At 37.8% G+C, this 25158-nt stretch overlaps 1 protein-coding gene across 5 annotated transcripts in view; it reads left to right on the top strand.

Moving 5' to 3' along the window:
• Nucleotides 1–25158, top strand: part of MITF (melanocyte inducing transcription factor) — a 224419-nt gene that overhangs the window by 121456 nt on the left and 77805 nt on the right. For 2 of the 5 annotated variants that reach the window (XM_068981587.1, XM_068981588.1), the window contains exon 2: nt 14350–14596. In XM_068981587.1, the coding sequence (XP_068837688.1) occupies nt 14350–14596 (247 nt within the window). Of the gene's footprint in view, nt 1–2072; nt 2129–14346; nt 14597–25158 lie in introns of those variants that run through there. The other 3 variants (XM_068981585.1, XM_068981586.1, XM_068981589.1) reach the window with 2 other exon arrangements.

Genomic DNA, 25158 nt, shown 5'->3' with positions numbered 1-25158 from the left:
CACTTGTGTTCTTGATTTGTCTGCTCTACTGTGCTAGAGGGAGGAAAAGCAAGGTGTGGAGTAGGTTGCTAAGGGGAATAGTGTTGCATCTTAGTCATCTGTTAACGCTAGAACTCAGTACAATATCCAGTATGTAGACAGTCCTCAGGAACTTGTTAATAATGAGCATGATTCTTTTCATCAGGGATCTGATTTCCCCACCCCACCCACATTCCTTCTACGTATTGGTCTTTAGCATTACCAGTAGTCTGCCTGCTTTCATCCATTTCTCTCCACTGTTGCCCATTTCCCCCTCATCGCCTCCCCTCACCTCCATGAAGTATCGTCACCTGTGACTAGGACTATGGCAGTAGCTAATCTTGTTGCTCCTCTGGGTGGTTCTCAATACAGCAGCCAGAGGGACCTTTCTAGAAACACAAATCTGATCCTGCTTACAACCTCTCAATGGTTTCCTCTTCATCTTGGAAGAAAATCAGTGACTCTTCCCTTGTCTCCCAGGTCCTGATGGTCTGATGGTAGCCACTGCTTCAGTCTCATGGATCCCCATGATTCCCCTTGCTATCTGACCTCCAGCCACAGTGAAGCTTCCTTCTAACTCCCCGCTTCAGGGTTCTTGCACATGTTTTACCACTGTTTAGAAGACTCTTCTCCCATTCCCCCCTTCACACCTAGAATTCATAACTGCTACCCCCCACTCACATCGAAGCCCAGAGGTCCCTGCTTAAGGGGAGCCTTTCCTGACCCTTACATATTAAGCTTTCCCAGTTCCTTGTCGTATTTATCACAAGTTACATTAAATACTTGGGTGATTGTTTAAGATGTGTCCCGTTAGACTTGAAGCTCCAAGACTTTGCACAGTGCCTGGGATGTAGAAGGTGTTCCATAAATATTTATTCAGTGAAAGAAAAAATGAAAAATGAACAAAGAATACAAAGGGCCAGGAATAGCTTGTCTGAGACTTCTGGCTGGATATTTCCCATTATTAAAGGGAAACTAAAGAAAGATCACTTCATCACATGAAATTCAAGTTTGAGTATGGCTTATCGAGATTGCACTGTTTTCCACCTGTTTACTTTGAAGACAGTCTCAGGCACAGAGAAGTGAAGTAACTTGTCCAGGATACCCAGCTAGTCCATATCAGATGTCTTTGTTCTGACCTTTGAATTGTGTGTAGGGAGGAACAGACATTTTCATAAATCTCCAGGACATCTTTAATGTGCTGAGTCTGTAGAAGCTGCATCAATATTTGATATTATTGACGCTGTCATGTCAGAATTTTAAAGTGTCTTTTGAGGGTATCTGTTATTATTGCAGTGAGTTCAGAGTTTAATTAGATGACAATTTAAGAATATGCAGAGGTATGGGCTAAAGATGTCCTAAAAGATATTGCCCACAGTAAGAAGCAGCTTGTGTCTGATTTCCACCAAGACTGAGCAAGGGATAGCACTCCTTATATTCTTGGGGTCTGAGGGTAAGGAATGCTGTCCAGATCTCGACCCTGTCAGCAGGAAAGCATGTTCAGTGAGCAACCTCCAGTTCCAAAAATGCTTTTGCACGGATGCAAAGCAGCTCGAGCTGTGTGATGAGCTGCTGCCAGAGGTCTCCCCAGTTGAGACGGGAACAAGCTGTCCCACAGCCCTCCTGGATTCTGTGGTTCTTTTCGGTGTTGGAAATTCACCTGGATGTAAAATTACCTCTGCCTTCATGTTCTCTAATAACACGCAGTCACTGCAAGCCCCCACCGGTACCTGTACTGGTGCTCGAGAGGGCTAAGTGAGCATCCCAGGTGTCGCCTGGCTGCTGGCTTGGGTTTCCGGTGGTGCTTTGGTCCTCGTGAAGCCCCTGTTGCAGGGTGAGGCAGCAGTTTTTTGTCCTGCAGGTACAGTAGGTACTGGATTAAACAGGTCTGCTGTTGCAGACAGACACCGGGCACCGTTGTAGCACGAGCTGTGTTTGGATTGGAGTTTCCAGGGCCTTATCAGGAGCCACCCCTAGTGACACAGCCAGTGCCAGAACTAACTTTGACTTTCACTCTTCGCCAAGGGCTTGCAGAACACCTTAAAGGAAAAAAGATGGAGGCGCTTAGAGTTCAGATGTTCATGCCTTGTTCCTTTGAAAGCTTTTATCTGTAAGTGGAGTTTTATTCTGGAAATAATCCTGGGACCACTTGGCAGGAGTTTTGGTTTTTTATTTTTTGTTTTTAAGGGGAGAACAGAGAAAGGGAAGGTTTTATCGGGAGTTAAAAATTCTGGGACTGTTACTCTGTGATGTGGCTTTAATCGGCTTCAGCTGTAACCTCTGGTAGGTGACTGTGACAAGGATAACAACTAATCTGTGGGGTGGGGGGATTGAAATGCTAGTCCTCTAGCTCTGCTTTCTCATTTGAAATGGAATGTTGGTCTTAAATTAATCATGCCCCCAAAATGACTGCTCGAAAAATCACTGCTCTGAGTGAGAACAGAGTTTGATTTATGATTACTAAGGTAGTCTGAAGCCGGGCTTTGCGATGACTAAAAAAGGATTTTCTTCAGGAAAACGGGTGTGCTTAGTGACATTGGTCAGAATTGTCCCCTTGCAGACAGTTTGGATTTTTTGCTTTCTCCTTTCCTCTCTACCCCAAACTGTGGAGTAGTACACTTGCATTAATAAACATTTCATTTGCATTTCTTTATATTGATTTTTTTTTATCTCTTTGAGAGGAAAAGAAAACATCCAAACATCAGAATCATTTATCTGGCATAGAAATGTAGAACGAGTTTGAAATTGGCCCTTTCAAAGAAATACTAAGATGGAGAAATGCTAAATGGATCACAGCTTTCTCCTATTCCACCCGCCCCCCCCCCCACGTTTCCTTCAATATTTACTTTCAATGTTAGGTGATAAGATTTGAAAACAATACTAAAAGCCATGTCCCTAAGTGAATAGGCATTCAAGCAAATCAACTTAAGCAAAAGCCACCTCTGGAGCTTAATAATTATTTACTGAACGTTCCTGGGTCATGAGAGAGGTTCTGATTAAGTCAGAAAAGCATTATGTTCAGCAGCTTGTGAAGGTGTGTTTAAAGACGGCAGGAATAATGGAAAAATACTAAAAGTAGCAGAACTATTTTTAGAATTTGATTCTTAAAAAATAAAATTCCTGTAAATGTAATTGTGGTAAAATTCCTAATGTTCAGTGGATACATCTTTAAAAGACTTTATAATTATTTAAATTGTTTTCTAATGTCTTGTTCTATTTTTGCTGTATGGTTTGCTTTTATAGACTTTTTAAGTTGTATATGTCATTAAAACAGTTTAATTACTCATTTCTCTAAAGTGATAGAACATTTTATGAACAGAGTATATACATTATTATGTATTTAAAATGTCATTAGGTTAGAAATGTTATAATATTATCCTTTGTAAATCAGATACTAGTTAGTTCTCTGTGGTTCATATCACATAAGCATGTCCTCCATAACTTAGTAATTTTTGAAATATTATTTTTAAGCAAATTAATGGATGTTATAAATGGATAAAGCATGCCATTTAGCTTTAGGATAGTAGTGATGTCATCCTTGAATTTATATCCAAAATAATGCTTAATTTCAATTACTTTTGTTTAATTGATTTCTTTTTTTTCTGGTTGACTAAAATACTGGCCATAGGACCATGCTTCCCTTTATAAAGTCTCAGAATGAAATTCTTAGCTCATATCTTTGACAAAACTTGTTCACTGAGCTGTTGCTCATTAACTTCTTCTTGCCTCTTCTTTTGGGGAGGGTACACTCTGTGAATTAATTGTTTCTTTTGTATTTTCCTCTAGGAAAGCAAAGAAACATTATAGCAGAAGGCAGCCTTATAAGAATTTGGGTTCCTAGAGAATAACTTTTCAGTTTTCAATAGTTCCAAGTTATTAGAAAGCTCAGAGTACCAATTTGGGAATTCAAGCCCAGCACAGAAGAATCCATTGCCTAACATTTACTTACTACTGTCTGCAGGGTGTGCTGACTACTGTCCTAAAAATCTTACTTGCATTAGCATATTCAGTTCTCATACTTGCTCTTTGACAAAAGTACTTTTCTCCTACCTCCATTTTGTAGATGACAAAATTCAGGTTTGGGCAGGTGAAAGATCCTGGCCACGTGTTATCGCTGAGAAATGATAGAGCTGGAATTTCAACAGAGGTATTCTGGGTACGTGGCTTCTGCTTTTCTCTTTTCCACTCAATGGATTTTCATTTCAGATACTGACTGAATTGGTGTTTCTTCCTGTGGCCTTTTAATTGTATTTCTCCAATGCTCAGATTTCTGAAGTATCCAAACTGTACCTCCTTTGTGCTTTTGAGTGGCTATGACTAATCCAGTGTCATAGTATTTGTCCATCAAATGGGTTTCCTTGTATCTGATTTACTGTTGATGATAAGATGACTGCTTAGGGGAGAAGAAAGCTCTACTACTAAAAAAAAAATATATATATATATATGTGATATATTCTGACTTGAGAAACCTTAAAATATGGAGGAAAAGTTTGTCTTATAATTAAACGAATGCAGTTGGTCTCTAGAACTGAGATTTTTGGGAAAAGACTGTTCTCTGTCACTGGATGACTCCCGCAATGGTTTTTATTAAAGGTCTTCCAGCATTAAGGTTCTAGTGTTACCTGATTTTAGGAGGTGGGTTATTTGTTAGGATAGCGATACCAAATTTACTCTTTGGATAGATACTTATTTCATCCCACTATGTGCTAAATATTCTTTTAGGTACTGAGGAATTTAGGTGCTGCTGAATAAAGCATAGAAATCTCCGCCTTCATAGAGCTAGCTCTGTCTGGTCATGAGGGGATAGGAACGTTCCAGCTCTATCCTTAAGTCTGGGTCTCATCTTCATGGACCAAAGTGGCTGCTAGACCTGCAGCCATTACAACTAACTTCTAGGAGACATGATGGCAAAATGGGTATCTCTTTAGGAAGAATCTTTGAACAAACCACGTGATCTTTCTGCTGAAGTCTCACTAGCAAAACTTAGGCATGAAGCCAGTCTACCCCCTGAAAAGGTGGGAAATGTGAGTGGCAGTGTACCAGCCAAAACAAAGGCAAAATAGAATGGGTAGCTAGATTGTTTCAGTTATAGCTCTTAGGCCAAAACATTGAATTTTTTTTTTTTTAACAAATAACTGATATTTTCTAAAATGACACAAAAATGTACTATGGTTTGACAGAGCACATCCAACTGGATTAAACAGAAATGGAGATTGAGAGTCCCTTGTACATCCCTGTATCTGGTGTCCAGGGTTATAAGGCTTCAGGGATGGTTTGATCCAGATGCTCTTTGTCATCCACATGCTGGCTTCCTCTACACTCCTCCTTCTTTCTAGGCCCCGGTTCCTTCTTGCAGTTCACATCACTGTTTCCTCTAGTTTGCCTTTCTTTCCACATAGGTCCAGGAAGTTCCAGACTTATATCCTACCATCTTTTTAAACCTTAGTATAAATAGAGGTCTTTTACCCCAGTACTTCTAGTCAGAGGCATTGGGCTGCCTCTTATTGGATCATTTTAGAGTACAAGCCCATTCGATGGGTATGTTGATTGATCAAACCCATGTTGTGTTTCTAGGTCTGGAGTTAGTAGCACCACCATAACCTGCCTCATGAATGGAAAGTGAAGGGGCTGGTTTTTCAGGGTGGAATTAGGGTACTTTCTCAAGGAAATGAGACAGGATGGTGAGCCAGCATAAGTAACATGTGATCGTCATAAATCATTACCACTGTTTGTAAGGCTGGCTTTTAGACCATGACAAGTGCATATACTCACTGCTCCTGAGATCATAATTGGTACTTTTGTCTTGATTTTTACAGTTTTGCAAACTTTGCATCTTGGTTGATATGTCCTAGACATGTAGTAATTGCTAAGTGATGGCAGTCTAAGGCTTTTGAATCTTCTCTCACCTGTTGTGTTGCTATCTTGACACATGGACAGAGCATACCTGTGACTGGGGCGATTGTTTGAGTAGAGATAGAAGGCTTTTGAGTCTTTAAAAAGATCCTTCCAATTACTTCACACTCATGTCTGAATTCTCTCATTAGATTGTCATGGTGGTTTGATGGTTTAGTCACTAAGTTCTGTCTGACTCTTGTGACTCCATGGACCATAGCTTTCTAGGCTCTTCTCTGTCCATGTAATTTTCCAGGCAAGAGTACTGGAGTGGGTTGCATTTCCTTCCCCAGGGAATCTTGCCGACCTAGGGATAGAAAATGGGTCTCCTGCATTGCAGGCAGATTCTTTACCAACTATAGTTTTGGATAAAAGTTTGTTCCTTTTAAATTGCTCTAAGTGGGCTATATTGTTATGCCATATCAATTACTTATACCTTGTAAGGAATGGATTTTTCAGAGTCTTTTAAAATATGGCATCTAGATGTGAATGAGGTTCCACGGTTGGACAGTGTAAAGAGGAATTCTAGAGTGTGATCTAATGAAATGCAGCTTGATAGGAAAGATAGGGTTGAGTGTGGGGCTGTCTACTTTATCTGCATTATGACCTTTTGATAGGCTGCCAGAAATAATTTCTTAGAAAGGAGTTGAGAGTGAAGAGTGTGGAAAGCCATGGTGGCATCTGTGGGAAATGGAGGACAGTTGTGGCCTTAAAAGGAGGAAATGGCACCCTCATGTCCTTGTTTGAAAATAGCTTTCAGTAACAGATACTCCTTGGTTGGAATGTATAGAAGTAAGAAAATCGATTTGGGAGGGGTGCATATAATCAACTTAAAAAAAATCTGATGGTGAATATTGCCTGGAAGAACACTGGGCTAATATTATAGAGATCTCAGACATTTTGGGCCATATCTCCTAAAGTAAGTTTTTTCAAGCTGGCTCTCTCAACATATTTTAATTTACTTATAAATTTCATACATGTGTCACTATACTGATGCTATATTATCATATGTGTGTGTTCATTGCTTAGTTGTATCTGACTCTTTGCAACCCCACGGACTATAGCCTGCCAGGCTCCTCTGTCCATGGGATTCTCCAGGCAAGCATACTTTAGTGAGTAGCCTTTCCATTCTCCAGGGGATCTTCTGACCAGGGATCAAACCTGGGCAGATTCTTTATTGTCTAAGCCACCAGGAAAGCCCAATATTATAATATACAACATGTATAAAAATAGAAAACAAAAATGATGGGTAAATTTTATATAAATTTCAATCTTTTCTTCCTGTACTCCAGGGAATCTTTTTTTGTACCCTCTTTTGAAGAATGTTGATATATTAGGTGTCTTATTATGTTTCTTTGACAAATACTGATATAAGTCTTATAATGCTTCTTTTTGATTTTTATCTCATCAGTTATTGAAGTTACTCTTACTGGTGCCTGTCGAAGGTCCAGCTTAAAGAGTATTAATCCTAAACAGATTCAGAGAGACTACGATTCTTTCAAACTAATTGGATTCCAGGTGTTGAAAAGTGACGATTTTGGATTTTTAACTTGGCAATTCTTGCTTTTTTAGAACACTTTCCTCCTTATGCACAACAAAGAGTAAAGAACTCCAGAGGATGGGCGTGCAGTCCTCTCTGGATACCAAGCCGGCCTCATGTCTAGCAGAACAGGGCCCTTGGAAGACCTTCAGATATTTGTTGAAGGAAAGAAGAGGAGAAAGACAAGCTGCACTTCGCAAGCCTCTTTATTTCCTCTGTGCCAGAAACCTGTAGCATTTATTGTCTGAGCTGATAGTGTTACCAGGAAAAGCTGGGCATTTGGCATGTTTTCTTTTTTTTTTCTTGACCACTGCAACCAAGGTTGGTGATGGCTGAAGTCCACAAGATTTCCACTTTTGAACCCAAAGTGTGAAATCTGGTACTTTCACATTTACATGAGTTATACTCTCAGTTATGTTTATCATATATATCATTTATCAGATACACCATATATTTCTTATATATATATATCATATAGACAAGTACCAATATATATTCTTATTGGTACTTGCTTCTGCCATACATGATGAAAAAGTCATCTCTACACTTATAGAGCAATGACTTTGGAAAGAAGGCAAAGGTTAAGATAATGGAAATAACTGATCCTTTGAAAACATTAAATACTAGGACTTTCCTGCTTGGTCTAGTGGCTAGTACTCTGTACTTCTGGTGCAGGGGCCCAGGTTTGATCCCTGGTCAGAGAAGTAGATCCCATGTGCCACAACTAAAGAGCCAGTACAGCCAAATAAATAAAATAAATATTAAAATGTTAGATATCCATACTGCCATTTAAAAAGATATATCTGTTTACTGACTCTTACTTTGGTAATTTATGCACTTGGACTTACTTTCTTTTTTTTTTTTTGGACTTACTTTCTAAAGACTCTTAACAATCTCTTTTTGCTGACAGAACAGCACTTTTGTAGGTTCGGCCTGTAGGTTCTTATGTAATCCTCCTTATGATAGAATAGTTATGTTGTAACCATAATGATTCATTGGCAGTATCTGGACAGATTTTTTGTCTTGTTGGTTTTATAGCCCATTTGGCAGGAGTAGGTGGTCCTTCCTATTTCCTTCCATTCACATGTTGGGTTCGGCATCAGAAGGACTCTTCAGAGCTCTTGTCGGAGTTATCAGAGGCTGGGAATGGAATGTGCATTTCCTCAGACATGGAAGAAAGTGTTCTGGTCTAAGAATCAAAGATGTGAGTTCATGTCCCAGTACTCCTACCAAACAAATGGACGATCTTGGGTGTCCAAGTTTCCAAACCTGGCATCAAAATCAGTGGCATAGTTTTTGTAGACATACTGATTCCTGGGCTTTACCTAACCTGAAGTCAAAATTTCTTGGGATGGAGCCTGGGCATTTTGACTTTAGGCAGGGTCCTCAGCTGATCTTGTGGCAGTCAGCCTTCTGCATTTGGAAACCCTAGTAGCTTAACCTATCTCTGACATAGCTTTCTTACCTGTGCATGAGGTTAATTATCATGCCTTCCTGTGTCTTCACTGTCTGTGTGAACATCAGCCACTGTGCTTTCTTGGATGTAATTACATTGTATCCAGTGCAGGCAGATGCTAGGCTTTGAGCTCTGTCAACTGAATGATTATAATGAAGATTCCTTTTTCCTGGAAAAAAAATACTAGGAGCTTTACTTTATATTTTGTGAGTGAATTGCAGGATAGATTATCTTCTCTCCACCCCTTCAAACTTTGTCAAATTCTCTGAATCAAAAAGGGATTGCCTAAATCTTAAAAAGCAGATATGCTATGGTCCAAGCTTGCATACAGGCTTATAAAAATTCACTTTATTGCATAAAAAAGAAGTAGCTTGTTCATGGTTTCATGTTTTCTGACTACTACTTTTTAAAATTCTGTTCTAGTTTATCCGAATTGTGTTTTGGTTATTGTGCTAAGCTTTTTACCTCTGTTACAAATTTTAATCCTCCTTCTGATGCCAAGAGGCAAATGTATTAAACAATCTATAAATAAAGAAAACCAAAGCTCAAAGACATTGACTGACTTGGCCATCGTCACAGGTTAGTAAAGGCCAGGACTGTATTCTGCCTGAGGAACTGACGAAAGGTAAGGCAAGGGAAAGTTCATCAGCTCCTTGAGCCTAGAAGCTAAGTTGCAGCTTACAGCCAGATTCATGTCTTGGATGATTGTGATATGGAGACCAAAGACTGATTCCTAAGATCTGGTGAAGGGGTATTGGCATCCCTGTGAAAGGTGAGGATTGGTCAGGCAAGTGTTGTTTGGATGGCGAGATACTGAATTTTGTGAGATTTCTGATATATTTAAGTTGCTGGTGAAGGCAGAGGAATTAACTCTTTGAATTTAGGGATATACCAGTGATTCACAGAGCACATGTCCAAATGTCTCTTATCATCACAGAGAAGCGTCAGGCTTTGAAGGTTAAAAATGTAAATTTAGCCATCAAGTTAGGAACTCACGTCATGTTTATGGCTACTTAGCTAAGTGTCCATGTTCTATCTGGTGTGTTATCACTGTAACTTAGCTGGCATTCACTCCCTCAGTCATTGTTGTATGTTTAGGAGGTGGGTTTTGGAGAGGTTCAGAGAAGTTGAGTGGCTCATTAAAGATCAGATTGCTCAGCAGTGACTCAACTAGAAGTTGTGTCCCATTGATGGCCATACTCCTTGAGTCACCACTGAGCAATTCCCAGTTTTCAGGGAAGTTGCCTGGTCTTAGTGATGTGGGTAAGTGCCAGTTAAGGCATTTGCCTCCCCTTCAGTTGGCTTTCAAAGGGTGACTTCTTGTGGTGAGATATATACCTTCCCACATGGAACTAGATAATCTAGATAACTGACTTAATTTTAAGGCATCTTAAAAAAAATTACACGACCCTGCCTTTTAAACTCATTGAGATTAGAAACCAGGTATTCCCAGCACCTGGCACAGGGGAAACCCTCAATAGCCATTTGTTGAATAAATGACCTTTAAATAATCTGATTAAAAGGAATCAGACTGATGAAATTAGGATTACCTAATGCACATTGAGGTTCATGGGCCCTGTATGAGTTCGGTCAGCTTTTAAAACTAAATACCTTGAGGCAACTCGTCTTCTTATTAGTAGTTGAAGCGTCAGGTCCTCATTTTAAAAATAAGCTCTTGGCTACCTGTAATGTTCTCACATAAAACTCGACTTTGAGTTTAAAACTTGCTCATGTGACCTGCTAACATTTTGATGTGTAGGTATTTTTGTTTTTGTCAGTGGGGTGATAATTGCAGATTCAATTATTTCTAAGAGGAAGTAATGTTTAAAAGATCGAGGAAAGCTGACAATCTGAGAGTCATCTTTAACATGGAAATATCCAGTAGGGTACGTGTGCAGTGAAGTGACTATTTTTCTTTTTTGTTCTTTGAGAAGACTTATTCAAATGTCAATTAGCTGAACCTTGCTAGATTTTTTTGTGTGTGGGGTTTTAATTTATTTATATGGGTCTACCATATAAATATGTAATTTTTTCCCTAATAGGATATTTCAGTAAATGTTTTAAATGATACTGTTGTTGATTTGAAAGTCTGCAGCCTTAGAGTTTGACGACTAGTAATTTTAACTTAAGATGTCTCAAGAATGCTTTACTGTTAATTGAAAGGATTTTTTTTCCCCCAGTATCACAGCCAATGGCTTGTCTTGAGCAGCTAATTAGTGCGATTTTTCCACAGCTGCATTTGCCAAGGCACAAAGGTTTGCTCCTGGTTTTATCAAAAGGATCAGTCTCTCTGGGAATGTTTTAACCTGACAGGCTTTGAATAGCAAGACCATCTATTTATTTATTTATTTTTAAATAGCCTTCTTTTCTAGGTTTAGGAAAGTACGTTTGAACACATACTCAAAAGTGAGAAAATGCATTTTCTTTTGGTGCTCTTTTAGCAGAACCTGAGCAGGTGAATGGAGTGTTTTTGAGAAATGATGGGGTATTTTTATGGTGTAGATGAATGCATGATATGAAAGTAATAAACCGGGTATTAGCATTTTCAGTCTTTGTATATCTGTAGGAAACTATAAAGGAAAGAGGGTCTAAGTCTTCTGGGATGCTGAAGACTTCCAAAAGAACCAGTGTGCTGGATACAAGTCAGCACTTCCCTATCCTATTGTCAAAATGCTGTCTAGGATGGATCTAGTCTCTTCCAGCCAAATGGTGACTTTGATCACTCAAGTCACTTTTTCATGCTTATAAGTTAATTCATGTTCCTCATGTTTTCAAATTCATGGCATATATCCTGCCACTGAAAAAATATGGTGACATTATGGTTTATAGGGGAAGAGTAAAGAGTAAGAAATTTACCTATAATCCCACTCCCACTTTGGCAACTCTCATCCTTTCGCTAGTCATGTGTGTATTTGTGTACATACGTATACTCTACTTATTCTAGATTAGAGTGGACATCCACTTTTGATTTTACTTTTTAATTTGTCTTAGGACATGGATTTTGCACTTTGCTGTGTGCTGAGCAATTTTTTAAAAAAGGTATATTATCAAATCTATATGTATCATAATTTACTTTTTTTGTTGTTTGGCTGCACTGTGTGGCGTGGGAGATCTTAGTTCCCCAACCAGGGATCAAACTCGTGTACCCTGCATTGGGAATGCAGAATCTTAACCACTGGACCACCAAGGAAGTCCATAATTTACTTTTTTTTAAACCTGTTTTATGCTTAAATCTTTCGAATGGTTTTATTTATTTCCTCAACTTTATTGAGGTGTAATTAACAAAATTATTTAAGATGTACAATGTGATGATTTTTTACATGTATACATTGTGAAATACATTAATTACCTCACATGGTTACTTACATATTTTTGTGTGTGATGAGAACACTTAAGATCTGCTCTCTCAGAAATTTCAAGTGTACGAAGCAGTAATGTTAATTATAGTTACCATGCTGTGCTTTAGATCCTCAGAACTTACTCATCTTGTAACTAAAAGTTTGTATTATTTAAGTCACATCTCCCCTCATAATTTACATAATCACGCCCATGTTAGGGGACAGAATACTGTGCAATTTGTCAATAGCTTTGTAATGTTAGGTTTTCCACATTTTGAATTATTTTCCTAGGAAAGTTATCTATCGGTGAAATTTCTGAATCAGTTGATAGTATTGTCAACTTGATAATTGATAATATTAGATAATATTGATATTGATAATATTAGAGGATTGTGATATTATATTCCAGCAACAGCTCAGGGTAGCATTATCTTTGTACTTTTTCTTGTAGTAAACATTTTTTTAAGTTTAATCATACCTTTCTAATATATTGTATAATTACAATACATTTAATATATTGTATAGTTTTAATTCACAACCATAAATATATCTCTATACCATTTTTTATGTCTATATATGAACAGCATTATTTTATATGAACTTATCACAGTCTATTGAACCAGGTTTCTGTGCTGAGTAATGAGTCAAATGCTAGTATAATTTTTATTATATAGTTTTCTGGAACTCTGTGAAGGTGAAATGCAAACATTTCTTTATTCTTTAGTACTTTTTTTTTTTTAACCTGAAGAATTTGAAAATTTTTATCTTTAAGGAGTTTATAAGGCTGGTCAATAATTTAAAGGCTTTATTTTGCCTTTGTTAGAAGATAAGGATGATATTGGGATTTACATTCAAGGAAAGAAGCTTAAAGGTACAGATACTTCTCTGGAAGAATAACTTTGATTTGAATATAAGTACTTCCTAAATATTACTCTTTTTTCTGTTTCCAGGTACTAATTAAGGTTTTATATTCTTGGCCCTAAACTGTTTTTGTTTTTTTTTTAAGAAAATGATATTACCAGATGCAAAATTTCTAGATAATAGTAATTGCAGCAACAAACATTTATTGAGGCAGTACTGCATAGCGCTCATTGTATTAAGGGATTTGTGTGCATTATTTCATTCATTATTTTGTTTAATCCTCACAAAATTCCTAAGAGGAAGGCCTTTAGAGTATAAATGATACAAAAGACATTTTAAAAGCATCTCCCATTTTGATAAATGGATAAGTAAGTTAAAATATTGTTATTCCTCTTTTTCAGACATGGTAACTAAGGCAGAGAGAGGTTTATTGTTGATGTCGTAGATCTAGCAAGATAACAATAGAAATCTGTATTTAGGAAAATCAAAAAGTCCTTTCTTCTTGACTTGTGACAAGTATTTAAGCTTTTTAAATGATTTTGGGTAGAGTAAACGCCAGCAACTCATAGAATGCGTATTGGATAGGACTTGCCAAGAAGAATCAGAAAAGACTGCACAAAGAAACCCAGGCGAAGAAGAATGGAGTTGCCAAACTAACTTGTCTTCTGCCCTCTTTCTTGAAGACTGAGGTTGAGTTCAGTGTTAAGATTCTGGTCCAAAGGCTTCTTTAATGACTTTCACTTGTATCGTAGAAAAATTTCCCCATGATAGAGTTCACCTTTTCTTTGAACTGTTGTGTGTTAGTAAACAGTTTAGATATCTTCAAGGAATTTAGATAGTGTACAGGAGTAGTTATTTGGCTAGATACGACTATAAAAGGAAATCAAGCAAATTATTTTTAAGTGTGAAACTCCGGGTACCATTAAGATCCCTTGCTTCTTGGCAGTTCATATGGCAGCACTATATTTGGTGGTGATGAGTAGTAGGCGATATAAAATGTCAAAAAAAATAAGCTGTATGATAAAAATGCCTGGATGCAATCAAGCCGACTTATTTTAATTTAACTACTGATGACTTAAATCCTGTCAGCTCTTGATTTTCAATTAGGTGGAGTACTACTCTGCGATCTGATTATATTTTGCACAGGCTCATTTCATAGTTTGGTGCGATTTAGGATACCCCAAAATGCAAATGAAAGGTCTCATTAGGAACTCAATGTGTGTTTTTCTGTTTCCCCATAGCAGTTCCGAGGAGCATCCTGGGGCCTCCAAGCCTCCGATAAGCTCCTCCAGTATGACATCACGCATCTTGCTACGCCAGCAACTCATGCGTGAGCAGATGCAGGAGCAGGAACGCAGGGAGCAGCAGCAGAAGCTGCAGGCGGCCCAGTTCATGCAACAGAGAGTGCCTGTGAGTCAGACTCCAGCCATAAACGTCAGCGTGCCCACCACCCTCCCCTCTGCCACCCAGGTGCCGATGGAAGTCCTTAAGGTATGTGAGTGTCACTTGTTGGTTGGGCCAAGCCTTCTTCTTCTTCAACATTTTCCATTTTCTAGGTGTTTTATTTGTCTCATCATGTTTATTTGGTTATATTGACCTATCTGAAACATATTTGTAAATGTCACCTCTATTGATTCCTACATGGCTTTGTATTTCCAAAGAAAGATTCCAACTAACTGTAAATTTAATAGTAACCCTCACTAAATGGGGGAAGAGTGTTGATGTCCCGTGAGAAATTACCAGGAGGTTATAGATGGTTTTTATAATGATATCTTCCCATCTTTCTTTGGGAAAGTTTAAAAATGTACAAGTTATCTGAAATGAACCTCTTCTAATAACTTGTATATATATATATATACATATATATATATATATATATTCCCCCTCCCCCGCAAATACATTCCATGGCCATTCTTGAGTTTTCTTTTTTCTTGAGTAAACCATCTTGGCTGTAGAATCTGACTTTTAGAAAATCTCTTTGGATAGAAAATGGTAGAAGAGTTTAGCTTTAATAACCAGACTGCATAATCTTTTAACTGAAGTGAGTTGTCTGTTTTGGGTCCCTTTGATTTCTTGCTAGAGTAGAAACGGCAGGAGCTTGTTAGCATCATTCTATCCAGGACATATAGCTTCCTAATTACTAGGGAAAATTGTAACAAGTCTAAGAATAGAATTCCATCTCACACATGGGTCCTGCAATCACATTGGGAGGTACTCCTTCTTTAAACATTTCAACTCTTGAATGTGACTGATGCAAGTGAAGTTAAAAGAAAAGTAAAGGGACTTCGTTACTTCTTAATTTTTTAAATCCCATTACCTAATTGATCCATCCTGAAGAGTCCCGAGTGTTACTGTTCATTAAACAAAGTGAACTTTACCCGCCGGTGATTCATTGTTGGTCTTTGCAGTCATTCCTGTGCTCAGAAAAGACATCTTTCACTATTTAAAGTTTACTATGAAAGCAAATGGGATGCTGTGTGATAATTGGGAAACAATCTATGATCTCTACCAGGAAGAAGGAAAGAGATTCTTTAAAAACAAAATTTAAGCCAGTTGTTTTCTTATTTGCAAAGACTCTTGAAATGTAGTGATGGAGTACTGAAACTGTGTCATAGAGACACTAATATTAAAATTCTGTTAAGATGAAAAAGATTGCAATGCTTTAGCAGAAAATTTTACTCTAATATGACTGAAGTTCTGAATATTGCCACACCTAGTGTATATTTTATGTACCCCACCTTCCAAATAAAGGCAAGTTTTTCTCTTGGAAGTAGATTGTACGTTAAACTTTTTGTTCTGCTTGGGTGAAAATTGGCAACCAGTGGGTTTTTACAGACCTAAGGTTTATTTAAGATTTGTCTGCTGTTCACAAGAGTCATAATTTTTTTTAGCTGTATCTTAGATTATTTAAAGTTATATGAATTAAGTAATAATACATTATAGAGAAATGTCTCTTTTATTTACTGTAGTAGTCTATTTTTTTAAGCTGAAGAACAGATTTTAGAAGAGATGACACAGATTTGTGTTAGTAGTAGTTTATGTCTAAATCAAAGGTAATGTTATTAAAGTATAATAGTTGAAATCTATGTTCCTATTAAGGTGATTATATCTGATGAAAGAGAAATTACCTGAGTATGTTGAAACATTATTTCCATTTCATTTGAAAAATGGACATCATTTTTAAAAGTTTTTATTACTTAAAATATGTAATTGTGATATGATTAAAATTAAAATCTATACTAATTGGTTTTAATAATATAACCATTTTTCCTTAAATGTTACTATGTCCTGGTAACACTAGCCCTTAACTCTATCGCTCAATTCAGTTATGCTAGAAATATGTCCAAAGTTAAAACACAAATATATTATTAGAACCCGGTGACTTAATCTAAATAAAAATGAACAAATGGTAAATGTATATTTCATACGGAATTAGTTTATCTCTAACTTTTTATACTTCAGTTATATAAAGTAGCAAAGTATGTTAAGAGGTGTAGGGCATAGCAATATGGGTAGGTTTGGTAGCTGTTTAGACAGATTTTGTATAGTGGCCTTATGTGGAGGACCAAGCAGAAACATGATTCCATATAAGGTGGCATTTTAAGAGCTTCAAATTACATTTTAAAGGAGAGTATCATATACATGATTACTTCAAGTACTTAAATACTTAGTACTTTATAAAAATAGTTTGCCTATTTTTGGAAGTTTTGTGGATGGAAATATTATGAATCATTTATTACAGAAAGGTAAGTGAGAGAAAGATGGTCATTTTTTTCTTTTCTCTTTTATAGTTTTTAAATCATAAGTATATATTATGAAGTAAATGGTCAATAGAAAAGCAGTTAATTTGCTTAATCTTGACCCACATTTCTATGAATATACATTTTCAAGGAGTAACACCGAGTGTACTGATTTATGCATAATGATACAGATGATATTGAATAGGTATTTTTTTCTAATAGTATAGTCTCAGTAAATTCATCATTTAAGTTTTAAAGATTTAAGTTGCTAGAACAGAACATACCTGCTTCTCAGTGGAGGTAGATGTGTGCAGTCAGACGTCTAGCGTGTGCCAGAGAATCCTGGGTAAATCGCTCCCGTCTCTCACTGGTTTAAAAGAACTTGATAGAAAAATCACACACACAAACCCATGTTACGAACATTTTTGCTGTTGGTGCGTTGAATGATTTTGAAAAGCTCAATTAGTATTGTCTGGTTAATCCCCTTTCTTTTACAGAATTATGCTTAAAATATGAAGGTTTATAAAGCATGCTTTAAATTGTTGACCTCTTCTAGTAAATTTAGGACTAGTGTTTGGAAGTCATAGGGATTGGAAAGTTGCATTACTCATTTCCCATATGATTGTCATTCAGTCCGTAAATTCATGAAACTTTGCAGGATTAGCCTCTGGTTTCTACATTGATTTAATTAATTTATGATTTTTTTAAATTCCTATTATTGGTTTTCATTTTAGGTGACATGGAGTGGTTAATTTTATTGTTGTATGTATTCACATAGTGGATATATCCTCTAGGTTTCTTAAGAACAGCCCTATTCAATTGGGTATTGTAATTTAAGGATGCTTCTTTGTCATTAATTAACCAGTATCTGGAGTGCATAATATATATTTCTCAATAGTGAAAATACGCACTCTCTATTTCTCACTGTGGATTAACAAACTATATCATTAAGAACCATTAGTAGAAGTAGTTTCTGCCACAGGTAGTTTTACTGACAAGCAAACCTGAGCTCTGAAATCTGACCTGGCTCCTTTTAGACACAAAGAGAGGAACCGGAGATAGGCCTTGTGGACATGGTCTCGTGGCTGAAGAAGCATCACATTATCAACCACTGCGTCTTCATCCGCACATCCATCAAGCATGCATTTTCCCTGTCTCATCTCTCTAACTCTGACTGATTATGAAAATACCTGATTGCTCTGATCTTGAACTGGCAGGTTCATCAGAATTGCTCCCCCTCCATGGACTCTGACAGTGTATAGTTGAAAACAAGAGTTTATAGTTTGAAAACATTTATCTATTTAGAAAAGTATAGGGAATTTTCAAGGATTTCCCTCTCTGCCTCCCTTCCTTTTTTTTTTTTTTTTTTGCTTTTTTCTCTTTGGACTTAAAAAATTTTTAAAGCAAGGTATTCTCTTGGGAATAAATTGTATATTGAATCTTTCTGTTCTCCTTAGGAGAAAGATTATATGAATTTGAAGGAAAAAAATGGATATTTTTAGTAACTTTAGGATATCTTCTTTAAATAATTTCAAGAAATTTATTTTTAGATTTTTTTCTTTTTTTCCAAATCATCTCAGATAACCCAAGAAATTAGATTACTGCAGAATGAGAAGTGATGCTTGCTGTTCATCAGGTATTAAAACACATTTTTGCCAGGGCCCTCGATCTTGTGAACTGAATTCACATTGGTAATTTTCGGTGATTGACTTACGGTGTGGCATCTCATTTAAATAGTGATTCTAGCAACCCAGGTTGGAGGGGTGTTCTGCTTTCTTGTCACCCTGTCTGACAACCTATATTCCATGAAATTTCACTAATGGAGGAGAGGGTGGCTGAACGAATTGCTGGCCTTTCTCTGTAATTTATGAAATCTACCTGATGTTGAATTGTCAAGGTATGGCTTATTCTTTAGGTATAATACAGAAACTTGAAGAAGGTGTGTGGAGTTATGAGTGAGTTGGCAGGTTATATTAGAAGAAGGAACGGCTCCCAGGCCCCATTATGCAGTTGATTTTCTTCCAGATTTATTTAGGCAGGAACACAGAACCTTATTAGCGTCATATTGACCAAAAGAAGTGGGAAGAGATGCAATGTGTCTCAGTTCAGCTTGCCTTTATCCCCTTAGTTAGGGAATCTTGCTAGAGGTGCTGACCACATAAGAAAGGAAACCTGAGAATTCTTCTAATCCCATAGTCCATGGGCCAGCATATATTTTTGTTACCGGTCAGTGTGACTTACATGAACATTCTGTGAGCATCAGTTTCAGGACTGTTTATGAACTTTGGTGTCCTTTTGTTTTTGGATCAAACACTGTGTCTACAAGGCCACATCTTCTCTCGGGGACAAAGGGATTTAATTTCCAGGTTCCGCAAACATGTTTTCATCCTCCTATAAACCTCCTTCCCCTACAGAGCCTTTGAATCTCTGGATTGTTATCACTTTCTGTTCACATAAGGTAATTTTCTTTCCCTGTAAAACTCATTTTTGTTGGAACTCGACTCAGTATTCTGTAATGAGCTATATGGAAAAAGAATCTAAAAAACAGTGGATATGTGTATGTGTGTGTGTGCTCAGTTATGTCCAACTCTTTGCAGCCCTATGGACTGTAGCCCACCAAGCTGCTTTGTCCATGGAATTTTCCAGGCAACAACACTGGAGTGGGATATATGTATATGTATAAGTGATTCACTTTGCTGTACACCAGAAACTAATACAACATTGTAAATCATCTATACTCCAATAAAATAAAACAAAAATAATAGACAGTACTTGTTAACTGGGAGCTGATCTAAGCAGTGTGGAGGGAGATCGAGCAGGACACTAGGGCACAGCTTTCCTGACTTCTGCTGCTTTCCCTTTTGTGGGAGCGAGATCTGAAGAAATGTATTAGGCAGTTTTGATCCGGCAGATGTAAACCCTATCTGTATTTGTTCACCTTTTCAGGTGAAGTGAGACACATAGTTTCTTTTCTTTCTGAAAGAGAAATACCTTGTCTGTACTTTTGAGAATATTGCTGTAAACTTCCGGTTCCTTGGGCAGAATAGGGACTTCTTACCCTGTGTGCTGGAAACACATAGATCATTCTGGTGATAAGTGTGCTCCAGTTTGCCTTGGCAGTGCCTGGCGACCCATTTGCTTCCCATGCAAATGCGATGCCTACCATACCACCGTAGGTAAGGAGTTAGTAATCTACGGGCTGGCACAAGAACGTTCTCCATAAAGTTGCCTTACATCGGGGAAATCTAAATCTAACTTAACCCAGGCCAAGTAGGGCACCCACCTCAGTAAATGTGCATTGATTAACCTCGGACATCTTTTCTGTCTCCGCTGCTTTTAGTAACTAGGAATGAGCAGTGAATCCTGGCTGAAAGAAAATCATCTTTGCTTAGATTTTTAGGCCTGGCCCACTTGAAAGAGCAGCCCTGTGGGGAGCAACTATGTAAAACAAAACAGTCAGCCTTGAAATAGCTAAGCCTACGAATTAATTCCACTTTTCTGGAAACACTGAAATATCAGCTGTAATTCCATATTCATTTGGTAATGTGCATGCATGTGTACATGCTAAGTTGCTTCGGTCGTGTCCAACTCTTTGTGACCCTATGGACTGTAGCCCACCAAGCTGCTCTGTCAATGGGATTCTCCAGGGAAGAATACTGGGGTGGGTTGCCACGCCCTCCTCCAGGGAATCTTCCCAACCCAGGGATTGAACCCGTGTCTCTTATGTCTTCTGCATTGGCAGGTAGATTCTTCACCACTAGCATCACCTGAAAAGCCCCTCATTTGGTAATATTGGCACACAAGATGGAAGTGATTTCTTCCACTATGAGCGCACAGCCATTTTTATGTGGCTGAGGGATATCATAGAATCTGGGTGGTGCGATCTCAGGGTGTGGGTCGGGTCAGCCGTGCTCAGTGGAGCCATGCAGGTTTCGGAGGAGGGTCACCTTCTTTCTAGGGCCAGGGATTTTTCTTCTCAGTGGGCTAGTTTGCCATCACTGAAGTCACCTTGTGGGTTTACACGAAGGGCAGCTGCTCAGCCCCTCTTTTTCTGCTGGTGAAAGAAGCCATACTGATAGGTGCAATCTCTTCTAATTTACACAGTTCTCATAATCCTAAAACTGGAGGTCCAGGGCCTTGGAGTGAGAACTGAAAATTGGAGTGGGCCTTTTGTTCCTTTTAATCTACCTTTGAATGGGAATTTCTTTTCAATATGATACGACGTGTATTTCTTAACTGGGCTGATATTGTCTCCCAGGGGAGCAAAAATTGGCTCTTGGAAGGCAAAAAATATAAGGTGTTATAATAGTTGGTGATCCTCTAAAGCAGGAGTCCCCAGCTTCTGGGATCTAATGACTGACGATCTGAGGTGGAGTTGGCATAATAATAATGGAAATAAAGTGCACAGTAAATGTAATGTGCATGAATCATCCTGAAACCTTCCCCTTCACCTTCCCACTCTTGGCAAAATTATCTTTCACAAAACTGGTCCCTGGTGCCAAAAAGGTTGGGGACCGCTGCTCTAAAAAGGCATAGTACATAAGCAGATAGCCAGTATATGTACCTGTTACAGTTTTCTTGGTTGGGGATTAGGGGAGAGGTAATTAGGGGGAACAAGAAGGTCTAAAACATCTGCTTAAGCGGGTGGTGATGAAAAAACAAAAAAGATTTGAGAAACATTCCTGGTTCTGTGCTGAATTCCTGTTTGGCATCTTTCTTAACTCCCCTCTTTGTGTTCTGTTTAGAAAACACTTAGGCTCTTATGGATGTACCGCCTGCCTTCCAGCTAGTCTGTTTCTCCCAGAGAACTGTTAGACTCACAGTCATGGTTAGCATGTCCAGCATCAGGCAGTCATTATTAGTGTCCCCATTTCACAGACGTGGAAACTGAGGTGAAGGGGTCAAATAGTTCATCGGAATTGGGTGAAACAAGTGGTACAGTCAGGATTTGAACTCAGTTGGATTTCATGGCACTAATTGCTTAATCATTGGTGGTTGTTCCTCTCCTAGAATGAATGACCTGAAAAAGTTTAGGAGGCAGAAGTAGCAATGTTTAGTTTCTTAAGTGGCATGGTAACCTGGTACCTGCAGCAAATATAGGAACTACTGGTGTAACTGATTCTACCTAAAGCAGCTTCGAGGAGGACAAGCAGTGACTGCACAGACATTAATTATTGGCTGTGTGAGATGCTAAGCTGAATCCTTTATGTCAATTATATTACATATCTCTCTAGCAGCCCTGTGGGATAAGTAGGATAAGCCCAATATTCCCCATGGGGAAACTGATGCAAAAAGAGATTGTCACTGAAGTCACACAGTTAGACTCCTCAGCCTACGTTGCATGCATGTGTGCCCAGTTGTGCCTGACTCTTTGCTACCCCATGAACTGAAGCCCACCAGGCTCCTCTGGTCATGGGATTCTCCAAGAAAGAATACTGGAGTGGTTGCCATGCCCTCCTCCAGGGGATCTTCTGACCCAGGGATCAAACCTGTGTCTCTTGCTCTCCTGCATTGGCAGGCATATTCTTTACCACTGTGCCACCAGGGAAGCCCACCTTATCTACTTATCAGCTTACATTATCTGCTTATAACCACATACCTTGCTTCCTCTCTCTTTCCTACAAAGTTCAAGTACAGCTTCTAAACATCTCAAAAAATCACCAGTAACAGACTATGTTAGAGCCAAGTGGGAGGTCGAAGAGAAACTACAGAGGAGTCTTTCAGGCTTAATGGAAGGACACATGATCTTAAGCGTTTGAAATTAGTAAGGGGACATCCATATGGAATAATTAAAGTGTATCCCTGAATTGCCACTATATGCCAGATGGCAGACCTGGACTATAGAAAAATACTTCCTAGCCAGATCGACCACTGTGGTAATTTATGGTTTCATTATAGTCATCATTATTGGTCAGAATATTGAGATATTCTATAACAACATCGAGAAATCATAACTCAAGATGATTTGCATTCGAAAAAATCCCGTCGGCCAGGCTAATCTTATTGCCCTATTTCATATCTTTCATAGTTCTGTATCAATAATACATTTATATTGTTGTAAAGGATTTTTGAAATACCCAGTTTGGTAGAGTCAGTACATGTGTTTTAATATTAATTTTCTGCTGGGATTATGGTTGCATTTAGAATTTTTCTTCCCCGACCTCACTGCAGTATTATTACTTCTGTTGTATTTTAGCACTTAAAACTGGAACTTCAGTTCTGGTTGTTTTTCTCTTTGCTTTTAAGTGAATAATGTTTGCTTTCATAAATTTTATATCACTGTATGTTAAGGTCATGAATCTTCTTCACAAATGTTACCTATGTAATCCCAAAAATTAAAAAAGGGACTTAGATTTGAAAGACCATCTTCTATAGGTATGCTCTTGAATAACAGAGATGGTGAACACGTGTAAGCAAAATCTAATTTTAACATTGTCCTACTAAAATAAGGGGGTGGGATCTGTGTTTAAAAATATGTAAATTAGTAAGTGGTTTTGCACAAGGTTAGAGCTGCAATCAGTACTAGTATCTTGGCTCTTGCCCTGAATATGTCTCTTGTTATTGACTTCTTTGAGCATCAGCCTCAACTTTAAGAAAAATTTAACTCCCAACAATACACTAGTCTTTCAGACCTTGTTTATAAAGTTAGATGTTTTTTCCTGTTAATTTATAGTTTTGCAAAAATGAGATGAATTAAAATTGGAGCATATGAAGTAGACAAAATAGGAAGTTATTAAAGTAGAGAATGATCCTAGAAAAAGAGTTGTAGTCACTGTTTTAAAAACTAGAGAATATTCTAGAAAAGGACCTAGATTGTTTTATACCAAATTGTTCTTACTTGTTACGTCTGGAATGAGTTTTTGGATTGGAGATGTTGGTGGTCAAAGACTTTGTTTACTTATTTTTTTAACCAAGAGGGTTAAAGATGTGTATGTATGCATATACATTCTTAATATAATTAAGTGGGCTTCTAATGCATTTTATTAGGAGTCTTAGGGAAGTTTTTTTCGCCTATAAGTCTTTCGAGCAACCCAATTCTTCTGTTAGGTGAGTTTACTAGACATGTGCACATTGCATAACTCCCTGTTACATGGTGTTCCCTAAAGGAAAAATAGCAAGGTGTGAGGATCCTGAAAATTAAGTTAATAAAAAGATTTGAATCACCAGTTTGTGAATAAGGGATTCAGGATTGGGAACTCATGTACACCCGTGGCGGATTCATGTTAATGTATGGCAAAACCAATACAGTATTGTTAAGTAAAATAAAAAAATAATAAAATAAATAAAAATAAATAAAAGTTAAGAGGCCCAACATGAAAAGCAAACTTCAGATTTCTACTACCTTACCACCAGACATAACTTTGTCATAATCTCCCCTGTTGGCCTGGCGTTTTGTATAATTAAAATTTAGGAGCTAGAAATTTTAAGACTTAATTAGAAGCGACAAACCAGAGACATTCCTGCTGGTTAGGAAAGGCTTAAGAAATTCTTATTGGCTAAATTACAAATATGTAACATTTTTTTCAGAACACTGCATGGTAGTTCAGACTGCCTAAAGGTGACAAGATTAGGTCTGTTTTTCTAGTGAAGTAGTAAAAATTAGATTAATAAGTACCAGGCAAAGAACCTTTTCTTTTTTTTTTTTTCCCCAAAAGGAATCCTACCTTGAGTACTTCTGGCTGTGGCGATCGGTGCTTTAATTAGCCACATGTTCTTTTTACCTCCTGGGAAATAAGTATGGGATAAAGTTGGGGATCAAGACATAGACGCACATTGACTTAGCACACGCCGCTAACTAATTCATCAAGGAATGTTGGTAATTAGTCCTGCCTCTTTCAACTCTTGGCTTATTTCATAAAACCAGTTGATTTAAAATAATGCCTGCTGATTTATTACCAACACATTTCAAGACTGAGACTTGGCTCTTAACAAAAGCAATATTGTGCAGTGATGGAAACGCGCCCTCTTGTTTTTGTGTTTTTACAAATTCTGAAGTCCCCTATTAACTTTGTTGCATTTTCTTTTACCCCATTCAGCATTTTCTTGGGCTTTCTTTTGTCTCTTGGTGAAGAAAAGGGGGGAGCAAATTAGAAAAAAAAATTCCAGGCTCTTAGAGGTTTTGGATGTGAGGTGCTTGTCAGAGTATATTGACTCCGTGTGATTTGATGGAATTTAATTTGAATCCTTCGTCTGGTAAGACAGGCTGTCGTGATGGCCTTTGGTCCTCCTGCATTGTTAAGTGTTTGGTGATATTTATGACAGCCAGGTTAATCTTAAAAGATTGAATTTATGAGAAGTACAGAACCTTATGAC

Source organism: Capricornis sumatraensis, chromosome 10 (assembly GCF_032405125.1).
Source record: "Capricornis sumatraensis isolate serow.1 chromosome 10, serow.2, whole genome shotgun sequence".
Classification (NCBI taxonomy): Eukaryota; Metazoa; Chordata; class Mammalia; order Artiodactyla; family Bovidae; genus Capricornis; species Capricornis sumatraensis.
The sequence above is the reverse complement of the archived record's forward strand: the minus strand, read 5'-3'. Positions and strand labels throughout refer to the sequence as shown.